At 41.7% G+C, this 12,720-nt stretch overlaps 1 protein-coding gene across 3 annotated transcripts in view; it reads left to right on the top strand.

Annotated features, from left to right (window-relative positions):
• Nucleotides 1-12,720, top strand: part of LOC135556064 (thyroid hormone receptor alpha-like) — a 48,696-nt gene that overhangs the window by 32,616 nt on the left and 3,360 nt on the right. The window contains exons 2-6 of one of the 3 annotated variants that reach the window (XM_064988950.1): nucleotides 250-506; nucleotides 9,774-9,835; nucleotides 10,662-10,783; nucleotides 11,260-11,407; nucleotides 11,546-11,751. In XM_064988950.1, the coding sequence (XP_064845022.1) occupies nucleotides 451-506; nucleotides 9,774-9,835; nucleotides 10,662-10,783; nucleotides 11,260-11,407; nucleotides 11,546-11,751 (594 nt within the window). In that variant the 5' untranslated portion in view covers nucleotides 250-450. Of the gene's footprint in view, nucleotides 1-249; nucleotides 507-8,262; nucleotides 8,295-9,773; nucleotides 9,836-10,661; nucleotides 10,784-11,259; nucleotides 11,408-11,545; nucleotides 11,752-12,720 lie in introns of those variants that run through there. The other 2 variants (XM_064988952.1, XM_064988951.1) reach the window with 2 other exon arrangements.

Below are 12,720 nucleotides of genomic sequence, written 5' to 3'. Positions count from 1 at the left end.
TGAATTATGTATTGCTCTCCAAACATTTAAATGCCATAATACTTTCAGATGAATGATTTCAGTAAAATCGATCAACAGCTATTAATATACCTTTTAGATATAACAGCTATTATAAATTCATAAAGATTACCAGTGGTCTCATAATGCATTTATGTCTTACTATGTATATTTTATGTATCTGTTCGTCACTGCTAATCTTCAACATGGTTCAAACCTTTTCTAATTTCTCTGTTTGTCTCCTTTTCTCAGCACATCACGTGTTAGACTCTAGAACTGGGGGTGGGCTTGCCCCACAGATGTTCCACACAACCATCTCCAGGGAACGGGTCACTGCTGCCATCCATCGATGGCCGTCGTTTGACGGGGACAATTGCGAATGCTGAGCAGGCTAGTGAGGTTGGGGCCCGCCCTCAGTCTCCACTCTTTGGCTACTGGATGGAATTGAGGTGAATGGAGCCCATTTCCAACGTTGAGGACCCCAACTCATCAGAAGGAGATGTGAAACGGTCAGTCCATGTTCCTCTCAGTTCCCTGGTGTGTACGAGGGGGATTTCTGTGTGTGGGTTTGTAACAACAACGTCCGTAACATTTCAGATACACAATACAGCACTTAGTTCATCCCAAAGGATTTTTTTAACACTGCCTCTGAGGATTGCATAATGGTGTGTCATATGTAGAGAGGAAGAGAGAGAAGTTATATAATGCAATTTAATGTATAAATCTGGAGATCCAGATTTATACATCCAGTTACACACATAGGCTTGGAGGCTCACACACACTCCATAGATCTACAGTAAACACAATGTAAAAATGAGGGGAGGAATGTAGAGGGAGTTGTAGAGAAGCACTGCCTCCTGCCCAACACGTGCCCTCACATTCGTAGCGCCTTCCTTCTCATTAAATGTGCAGATGCTGAATTTTTTCCAGCAAATTGGAGTCACATTTTTAAATGAGCACAGAAATACAAACATTAGTTTTAAAATCTGTGTGTGTCGAATGTACTGTATTTTATATGTTAATGAAAGGATGTATGGATTATATGCCTATACTACAGAGGATGTGGTGGAGGTGTATGGTGTGTGAGTGTTTGTGTTTATGTGTGCATGCGGTCGTGTGTGTGTGTGTGTCCACTGTGCAGGGATTAACATAACAGAGTGTAGGATTAGGAGTAAGGGGTGGTCAGATGGACTGGCAGGAAAGCGGAGGACAACTCTGGACACATCCATATGTGACGCCAGCAGGGGATTGTTTCTGGTGTGTCGCTATTTATGTTTCGATGTGTGTTTGTCGCTCTGCGGGTGTGTGCATCTGTGTGCATGTGTGTATGTCACTGTGTGTGTGTGTGCGCGCGGAGTATGTCTGTGCACATGCACGTGTCCTTGTGTGAGCTGCCTCATGCATCCCGTTTATGAATACAAATATATTCTGTGGCCTTGCTTATCCAATCTGAAGATCAACAGCGGAACCAAAGAGTCCTCAAGCTGTTTCAAATTCAAACCTTTATTATTCATTGACTTCAGGTACAAGTGGATATTGATATTAATTTAATGCATTGATCAATATACTCTTTCAGTATCACTTTAGATCAGGGCTCTCCAACTATGTTCCTGAAGAGCTACCCTCCTGTATGTTTTCGCTCCAACCTCAGTTGTAAATGACCTGATTAAGTTTAAAAACCCGCTAATTATTATAAACTTATGCACTAGATTAGGGTTGGAATGAAAATATGCATGACGGTAGCTCTCCAGGAACAGGGTTGAAGAACCCTGCTTTAGATAATTGTTAAGAATATTCAATAAAACATTATCTAGATAAGTGAAGAAAAAATAATTACATTTCTCAGTACTCTACTTGCCTTCCTTGACTGATATTATGTGTCCTGTAAAATGGGGTCAGTGTTTAACTTGATGGACATGACGCGTGTACATATACAGCATGTCCCCAGAGATGTCTGTCGATAAGATTTAACAACATTTCTCTGTATTTATGTTGTTCCCCAACCTGTATTTCTGTTCCCCAACCTGATCTGAGCATTTCGAATTATTCTGTACTTAAATCTGACATACTCCAATTAGTATAATATGTTAATAAGTTTCATGTGGTATGTATTAATTTGTGGATGTCCATCACCCATTTCGTATGATATGTTACAAATTACAATTCGTATTGTACTGTACATAATGTTACGAATTTGCAAAACGTACAATATGTTACAAATTTGAAAAACACGTTATATGTTGCGAATTCTAGCTTGGTGGCTAACTTTAGCTAGGCTAGGGGTTAGGGTTGTGTTTCGGCTAACCCTTAGGTTAAAGGGTTAAGGTTTGGGGGAGGGTTAGCTAACATGCTACTTAGTTTCAAAGTAGCTAAGACAGCATCTTAAGTTGTCTGATGAGATCCAAACTTGCAACCTTTGGGTTGCTAGACGTTTGCGTTAAATGCCAGACCAACCACCCTACTTTAGTTTTGGCCTTCAGTAACCATCTGTCTTATGTCACAATGCCAAGTGTAACATATCATACCAAATGGGGTACACGGATTTACTTACAGAAAAATATGAAATGCTCTGAGACCAGGTTGTGTTCCCATCAGACTCAAACACTATGTCCTGTCCTGCAACAACAAGCCTGTTTATTATTCACAAGCTTATTCCTGCATGGGTGACATCCTAGCACTGTGTGTGCGCGTGCATGTGTGCGCAGTTATTGACTAATGTTTGGCCTAATGGGCTGGTCAGTGACTGAGAGAATATTGTAATGGTTTACGCATGTTAGTTTACTAGGTTAACATAGTTTACTTTATCACAAAGCACAGTACTTCTAATCACGGCCAGATAGTGACATCAGCTACTAGTCATATCAGTGATGCCAGCGAATGACATCACAGCCTTGATTACTGAAAGCTATGCAGTCCAAAAACCCAGCCAAGTTAATAGGCAGATACACACACCTGACTTCTGAGTGAACAGGAGAACATAAGACCTCCTGAGGTAAAGAGGATCTGTGAAAAGAAACCAGCCAGCAGGCCATTAATCCAATCTCAATGTAATGAAAGGTTCAGTAAAAAAAAAAATCTGTTTGGCCAGTCAGTCGGTGGTCAAGACTTGTCAAACATCAACTTCTTCAGACTAGGGTCCTTTTTTTCTGAATTTCCGCCTGACTGACGTGCCCAAAGTAAACTGCCTATTACTCAGGCCCAGAAGCCAGGGTATGCATATAATTGGTACCATTGGATAGAAAACACTTTGAAGTTTGTCAATGTTAAAATAATGTATGAGACTATAACACAATTGATATGGTAGGAGAAAATCCAAAGAATAACCAACCTGAAATTGTGTTTTTGAGATCCCATGCTCTTACAATTCCAGCTCCCAGATTGCATTTCCTATGGCTTCCACGAGATATCAACCAGCCTTTGTTCAAGGTTTCAGGCTTGTTTCTTCCCAAACGAGGAAGAATTGAGTTTTAGTACAGGGAGTCAGTTGGAAATCAGTCTGTGCGAGCGTGACGAGCACCTGCTAATTTTGCTTTCCTATCGAACATACTTCTTTCCATATTAAATATGATAGTTTAATTACATTTTAGGGTACCTGAGGGTTAAATGGAAATGTATTTTGACTTGTTTTAACAAAGTTTAGCGGTAGCTTTTTGGATTCCATTCTCTGCATGTTGAACAATTGGATTACTCAAATCGATGGCGCCAACTAAACTGACTTTTTGGGATATAAAAAAGGGTTTTATCTAACAAAATGACCATGCATGTTGTAACCTTCGGATTGCAGGTTTGCAACCTGGTAACCTGGTAACCTTTGGATTGCAAATCAGAGGTAGATTTTCAAAAAATAAGAGAATATTTAATCACTCTTTGTGATTTTATGAAGCCTGTGCTGGTTGAAAAATATTTTGATGTGGGGTGCAGTCCTCAAACATCGCATGGCATGCTTTCGCTGTAAAGTCTATTGTAAATCGGACAATGCAGTTAGATTAACAAGAATTTAAGCTTTTAACCGATATAAGATACTTGTATGTACCTAATGTTTAATATCCATAATTTTTATGATTATTTATTTGAATTGCGTGCCCTCCAATTTCACCAGAAGTTGTGAAAAGGTGTCCCGATACAAAGGTATCTAAGCAACTTTAATACCTTTAACATGATATCCTGTTACCTGATGTGGTTTATATATACACAACATGACCAAAAGTATGTGAACACCTGCTCTCTGAACATCTCACTCCAAAATCATGGGCATTAACATGGAGTTGGTCCCCCATTTGCTGCTATAACACTCTACTGGGAAGGCTTTCCACTAGATGTTGGAACATTGCTGCAGAGAGTTGCTTCCATTGAACCACAAGAGCATTAGTGAGGTCGGGCACTGATGTTGGGCGATTAGGCCTGGTTCGCAGTCGACGTTCCAATTCATCCCAAAGATATTCAATGGGGTTGAGGTCAGGGCTTTGTGCAGGCCAGTCAAGTTTTTCCACACCGATCTCGACAAACCATTTCTGTATGGACCTCTCTTTGTGCACGGGGGCATTGTCTTGCTGAAACAGGAAAGGGCCTTCCCCAAACTGTTGCCACAAAGTTGGAATCACAGAATCGTCTAGAATGTCAATGAATGCTGTAGCATTAAGATTTCCCTTCACTGGAACTAAGGAACCTAGCCCGAACCATGAAAAACAGCCCCTGACCATTATTCGTCCTCCACCAAACTTTACAGTTGGCACTATATGCATTTTGGCAGGTAGGGTTTTCCTGGCCAAACCCAGATTCATCCAGATGGTGAAGCGTGATTCATCACTCCAGAGAACGTGTTTCCAATGGTAGCGAGCTTTACACCACTCCAACTGAAGCTTGTCAATACGCATGATGATCTTAGGCTTCATGAAACACATTTCATGAAGCTCCTGACAAACAGTTATTGTGCTGACGATTTTTACGTGCTTCACCACTCTGTGACCTTGTGTGGCTCACCACTTCGTGGCTGAGCCGTTGTTGCTCCTAGACGTTTCCACTTCACAATAACGGCACTAACAGGGCTGTGCCAAGTTGAAATTCACTGAGCTCTTCAGTAAGGCCATTCTACTACCAATGTTTGTCTATGTAGCAATGGGTGTAGCTGAAATAACAAAATCCACTAATTTGAACGGGTGTCCACATACTTTTGTATGTACAGTCCGTTCGAAAAGTATTCAGACGCTTTAACATTTTCCACATTTTGTTACGCTACAGCCTTATTATAAAATGTATTAAATACAAAATGTTGCTCATCAATCTACACACAATACCCCATAATGGCAATGTGAAAACAGGTTTTTAGACATGTTTGCAAATGATTAAAAATAAAAAACAGATACCTTATTAATAAGGTATTCAGACCCTTTGTTGTGAGACTCTAAAATTGAGCTTTGGTGCATCCTGTTTCCAGTGATCACCCTTGATGTTTCTACTACAATGGTCACTCTGACAGAGCTTCAGAGTTCCTCTGTGTAGATTGGAGAATCTTCCAAAAGGACAACCATCTCTGCAGCACTCCACCAATCAGGCCTTTATGGTAGGGTGGCCAGACGGAAGCCACTCCTCAGTAAAATCCACATGACAGCCCACTTGAAGTTTGCTAAAAGGCATCTAAATGATTCTTATACAATGAGTAACAAGATTATCTGGTCTGATGAAACCAAGCTCTTTGGGCTGATTGCCTAGTGTCATGTCTGGAGGATACCTGGCACCATCCTAACGGTGAAGCATGGTGGTGACAGCATCATGCTATGGGGATGTTTTTCAATAGCAGGGACTGGGAGACTAGTCAGGATCAAGGGAAAGATGAACCGTGCAAAGTACAGAGATATCCTTGATGAAAACCTGCTCCAGAGTGCTCAGGACCTCAGACCGGGGCAAAGGTTCACCTTCCAAAAGGACAACTACCCTAAGCACACAGCCAAAACAATTCAGTAGTGGCTTCGGGACAAGTCAATGTTGACTTGTCCCGAAGAGTAGCCTAGCCAGAGCCCGGACCCAATCTCTCTTCTCTGGAGAGATCTGAAAATAGCTGTGCAGCAACACTCCATATCCAACTGCAAAGAGCTTGAGAGGATCTGCAGACAAGAATGGGAGAAACTTCCCAAATACAGGCATGACAAGCTTGTAGCGTCATACCCAAGAATACTCAAAGGTTTTAATCGCTGCCAAAGGTGCTTCAACAAAGTACAGAGTAAAGAGTCTGAATACTTATGTAAATAAGATATTTCAGTTTTTTAATAAATCGGCATCATTTCTTAAAAACAGTTTTTGCTCTGTCAATGTGGGCATTGTGTGGATTGATGGAATAAAAACAATATAATCCATTTTAGAATATGGCTGTAATGTAACAAAATGTTGTAAAAGTCAAGGTGTCTGAATACTTTACGAATACACTGTATAGTGTGTACTGTATATACAGTGCCTAAAAGTATTCCGCCTCCAACGTCAACTAGCTCTATGCAAAGGAGACGTGTCGCGCTGCATGAAGCAAATGGTCACACCAGATACTGACTGGTTTATTTCAATTGACTGATTTCCTTATGAACTGTAATTCAGTAAAATCTTAAATTGTCACATTACATTTATATTTTTGTTCAGTGTATATATAAAAAACTGCTTGTGTTTCAGTTTGTGTTTTCTCTATATTCAACACTGGCAGTGAATTTCAAAACACTGAGAACTAAGAGCAATTGATAAAACACCTATTTATATTATTGATCAATCAAACATATTTACCTATTTTTATTTTCCTTTGTAACACCTTTCAAAGACTATCATTGGAATACTTACCAGGTGTTACATAAAAATGTCACAACATGGTAGCTGTGGGTCCCATTGTATTTTACAATCTCCATGATTACATAAGCAAAGCCTCTGTGATTTGGGATTAAAGATCAAGTAATTCTGAGGGGGAGGACTGAGTGATTTTGAGAAGGGAGGGATGGAACAGAGAGAGACAGAGGTTTCTTCTAAAGCTCTATCACATGAGGTGATAGTTATCACAAGGGATGCATGATATATATGAGCATATCGGAATCGGACGATATTAGCTAAAATGCTAACATCGGCATTGGCCCGATGTCTAGTTTAACACCGATGTGCAAAATCGATGTCAAAGCTGACGTGCATACCTAATATAACGTAGGTAGATGAGGTAGATGATGTAATGACGCCACATAAAATATAGGATTTCCTACTGAGGAAAGCCGTATTGCATGCTCAAGAATGTGCTGGTTCTCATACCGCTGCTGGCATTTCAATGGCATTTGAGAACATGTTTGAAACTTGGAAACATGAACACTCCTAGCACTCCTAGCACTATTCAAACAACTGACTCGAGAAATAAGCTCTAACTGTGTCTGCAGCAGACGTGATAACCTGTCATGGCATTGAAACGCCTGCTCAACAAAAATGCCAACACAGGCTGTCAAGTTAACTTATAAGAGTACTCTACTAGAGGTTGTGAACTAGCGATTCGGTAGCGTTCTCTCTGAGCCTCTACTGTGTCGCCCCCATGCTCGATGCTAGGTACAAGGACCGCTACTTTGATGCAGACAAACAGGGTTTACGTGAAATGTTAGACAGCTGGACAAGATGGAAACGGACACAGTGCGCACCGAGGAAAAGAGGCCACGGACAGACAGAGTTGAAACTTCAGTGCTTGACATGAATGATGAAATGTTGGTGTCCTCATTACCTGTAAAACATAATCAAAACCTATTTCTTTCACTTACATGCTGTGCAGTTTCATTGTTTAGTTACAACACATCTATACCCAAATAGATGTGTTGTAACTAAACAATGAAACTGCACAGCAAGTAAGTGAAAGAAATAGGTTTTGATTATGTTTTACTGGTAATGGGGACATGTGTAAATGCCAGCAAAAAAAAAAAATGTGTGTGTTTTAAACTATTTCATTGTACTAGAATGCTTAAAAGGCCGCTAAAATGTTAAATATCGTTTATGGGTATCGGCCAAACGTTTCATAAAGGTGCATCCCTAGTTATCACCAATTGGCTGTCATCAGGGTGAAGGGGTCAACAGAGGTTGGGAGAGTGAAAGCAACATACTCCTTTCCAGAAAAGGAGAGGGAAAGCGAGTGGGAGGGAGTGTGAGAGAGAGAGTAGTGAGAGCTGAAGCACCCAGCCAACATCACAGAATCCTAGATACTGTACCGAGAGGATTGCTCTGGAAGGATATACTATTCAGATCTCTCAGGGGGATATACAGACTGCAGCCATGCATATTCTGCAACCCTACTGCATCAACAGGTGTGTGTGTGTGTGTGTGTGTGTGTGTGTGTGTGTGTGTGTGTGTGTGTGTGTGTGTGTGTGTGTGTGTGTGTGTGTGTGTGTGTGTGTGTGTGTGTGTGTGTGTGTGTGTGTGTGTGCGTGTGAGCATATGACAGCCAATGCCAAGTTTCACATTTGAAAAGGAGGGTAAACCATTTTGGGAATAACATATCTCTGGTGGAGAAGGGGAGAGAGGGAACCGGGAGAGATTGAATGGAGAAATGGGTAGAGAAGGGACCGGTAGAGAGAGGACGGAGAGGGGTACAGAGGAGGAGAGAAGACGGAGAATCACTGAACTCACATTGAAGGCAATGTGCTAAGCCAATCATAACTCTCACTTCAACTGTAACTTGATGTTACCAGTCATTTAAATGAAGCACAATTTAGGGATACTTGATGGAGGTTGATCTGTAAAACTGTCATACATGGATGAATGATGGTGCCAAGGGAACTAGTTTCCTTGTGACGCCTGTACATGTGTGTGTAGGTGAGTGTGTGTGCACGAGCATGGTTAAGTGAATGTCCTTGCACCTCCCCCTCCACATAACCACAGAACCCTTGAGGCTGAGTGAATGAAAGAGACAAAAACTAATGGTGTTGTTAGGGAGTGACTGTGTATTATATTGACCATGTCGGAGAGGTTATGCATAGAGAAAGACACCTGTCCAGGACAGAGAAAGAACTCTGTCCTTATGAAACTAGCCTGATCTGCCATAGCTTCCCTTCAGACAAGTGACGTGAAAGGAAGCATGAGTGCAGTGGTCAGCCTGCTTGACCAGGCTAAAGAAAACAGTTCCTCCTAAGGGGAGCAGCAGCACACGTAAATGACTTTGATGGTAAAATAAAACTGAAATACCCAAATAGATGTGTTGTAACATTGGGTATCAACTGATGTTAATGTGTGTGGTGTGTGTTAGGAAACTTCAATTGTTTTTTCAATTTACATTTGTTTTATGAATTTTGTGATTCATAATAATGATATTTCTCTTTCTAGCTCCCCCCTCTGTTTCTAATGTCTCTCACTCACTCACTCACTCACTCACTCACTCACTCACTCACTCACTCACTCGTGTCTTTTCAGGCAGTAGTCCAGATCTATGCCTGGTGTATGTTTTGTTAGGTCACTAAGATGGTCATGTCATGTGGATTACGTATAGGAACCAGGTTACTGTGAGCCTAGTAACTGAATGACATTGGGGGATTTTCAGAAGAATATGTTGTTTGGGGGATGGGAGGTAGTTTGTCCTGTCAATTAAATGGTAATCAGCTTGTGAAGAGAGATGTATGGCTGCCCTGCTTTGTAGTTGTCTTGTTTTGATTGTGTTTTGGGGTGTGGTAGGATTTATGGTTACAGGGCGGTTGGTGATTGGTTGGTGGGTGGTGGCTTGTATTTTGGAATGTTATTTTTTAAGGTGCTTGTATGTTTGAATTAAAAAGTTAAAATCCCCCCCCCCCCAGCTGGCCCAATGGACCAAAAAGGAAGAGAAAGAACAGCACATGTTCATTGAAGAGCATGTCTGGTAAGTTCATATACAAGCCATTGGCCACTATTCCTCAGTTACTGACAAGTCAATGCTCATTTACACATTTTTGCATCATTTAGCTATTCCAAGCCCTTACTCTCTAGCCACTCAGCCACATGCTTTGGATACATTTCTATAAAATATTTTTATGAGGGGCATGTTTTAAACACACAGCATTCCTAGCTGGTCAGTGAAATCATTTTAAAAATATGTATTTTCTCTACTTAAACCATATGGTGTATTACAGTATGTGGAGAATCTGCCAAATAATTGCTTTCAGTGTTTTAGACTCAGACGCGGGCATGCGTTTCAAGAGATGAATTGGAGAGAGAAACCAGTTATTTTACGTAGATTGTTCGAAAAGAAGGGATTCCAAGTTAGAAATTGTTTCAGCTAGCTGTGTGATCTTAGCACCGCCACGCAGTAAATGTGTTTCTCTACTCTGAAGACTTTAGGATTTCCCCTGGAGTGCTATTAGGTCAGGGTGTGTGGGTATGTGTGTGTGTGTATATATGTGTGTGCCCACACAAGACACACACAGACCTAATCAAACACAGGCAAACACACTTCTCCTGTACATGTGCTTTTGTTGCTCCCGTGCTAACACTTCTCTCTTCTCCTTCCCTTCTTCCTCTCCTCCTCTGCTCCCTCCCTCTCCTCTTCCTCATGTTCTTCCTCTTCTTCCTTTCTCTTCCACTTTGTCTTTCCTCTGCTTTTGCTGCCTCTCTCCTCCTCCTGTACTCCCTCTTCTTCCTCCTCTACTCCCTCTTTCCTCTTTCTTTCTCGACTTCCTCTCTCCTCCTCCTCTCCATCTCTCCCTCAGCACTGAGCCTCTCTGTCCCAGGATACATCCCCAGCTACTTGGAGAAGGATGAGCCATGTGTGGTATGTGGAGACAAGGCCACCGGCTACCATTACCGCTGCATCACATGCGAGGGCTGCAAGGTGAGAGACCATGGCCCATGACTGGCCTGTATAGGACTTCAAGGACTGGTTGGGTAACATTTTATATGACCTAGGCATTCCACGGTAACTACTAGGGAATAACCTGATTTTACTTTGTATATGCATTAAAGGAGGAAGTGTTATTTCTCAAACTGTGTATATTAATAATTTAATTTAACTGTCAACAATTATCGCAAAATGTGACATTAGTGACATTTAAAAAATATATACAGTTGCATCCAGATACCGTATATTGTCACCCTTGCACTTTTCTTAAAGAATTCTTCGATAAATAAGTTGAAATTGAAAAATAAACTTTGGTCTCCACACCTTATGGGATTTTCAACATTGCAGAACCAATTGTATTTTTCTAAACTTAGCCCCGAAGCTAATGAACTACCAATGTGGTTGATATAACGTCATTATGTTGATATCGTACTTTGAAATAACTAAGTTGATGCAAGCAATGTCCACAGGGTTTCTTCAGGCGAACTATCCAGAAGAACCTTCACCCGGCTTACTCCTGTAAGTACGATGGCTGCTGCATCATCGACAAGATCACAAGGAACCAGTGCCAACTGTGTCGCTTCAGGAAGTGCATCGCAGTTGGCATGGCTATGGACCGTGAGTGTCACAGTCCATGAGTGTCAACCATATATTTCACAATATATCACACCTACCTTCTCACTGCTTTACATTTCCATTACTTCTACATTTAATACTGAAATACAGTAGGTTCACAAAACAACTCTGTGTCCTTAGTGGTGCTGGACGACTCTAAGCGGGTAGCCAAGCGTCGTTTGATTGAGGAGAACCGGGAGAAGAGGAAGATGGACGAGATTGTGAAGACTCTACAGACACGTCCGGAGCCCGACAGCTCGGAGTGGGAGCTGATCCGCCATGTGACAGAGGCCCACCACTACACCAACGCGCAGGGCTCCCACTGGAAACAGAAACGCAAGTTCCTGGTGAGATGCTAGGCTAATGCTATGCTAATCTAAAGTTGGCTAAGCTCTAGGCTAGGCTAAATAAGATAGTCTCGCTTAGCCCTGGCCTAAGTTAAGCTAATCAACAACAGGTAGATTTGTGGGTGTATTGGTTTACTCAGTAAATTAAAAATCTTCATAAAATAATGGTCCATTCACCAATTCGTGAATGGATGTTTGACTCACTGACTGAATTGCACAAGTCACATCTCCTTACTCATTGTTTTATGTCAGATAGTTGTTTTATGTCATCTGCAATGATTGGTTGAGGACTGCTTGTCACATAGGAACGCCACCTCCTGTGGGGAGACATTGCTCTGTACTAACAGTAGGAATGTCATTCAGAAAAGCTATTACTGAATCTGCCCTGTTGCCTTAGCAACCAATTCTACGTAGCCCCCTCTGAGAGGAAAGTACTTCCCCCATACACACGTGTCTCCATAGCGATGGTTGCCTTGGCGCTGAGGTCCAAACAGTTGTTGCATGGCAACCAGGCCAAGGAGACATAGCATGCAGAGGCTATGTTAAAATGGTTTTATTGTTCAAAGTAAAGTCGACGTGGATCTGCTCCGAATGAATTGATCCAGTGCATATCTGAGGTGTTGATAACAACAGCCTCGAAAACAAGCATAACAGAAGGAGCACTGGTACAATCTCACTCAGTACATCACCTCACTCACTCAGTACATCACCTCACTCACTCACTCAGTACATCACCTCACTCACTCACTCACTCAGTACATCACCTCACTCACTCACTCACTCACTCAGTACATCACCTCACTCACTCACTCACTCACTCAGTACATCACCTCACTCACTCACTCACTCAGTACATCACCTCACTCACTCACTCACTCAGTACATCACCTCACTCACTCACTCACTCAGTACATCACCTCACTCACTCACTCACTCACTCACTCACTCACTCACTCACTCACTCACTCA

This window comes from Oncorhynchus masou, chromosome 15 (genome assembly GCF_036934945.1).
Source record: "Oncorhynchus masou masou isolate Uvic2021 chromosome 15, UVic_Omas_1.1, whole genome shotgun sequence".
Taxonomy (NCBI): domain Eukaryota; kingdom Metazoa; phylum Chordata; class Actinopteri; order Salmoniformes; family Salmonidae; genus Oncorhynchus; species Oncorhynchus masou.
This window is presented reverse-complemented; position numbering and strand designations above follow the sequence as displayed.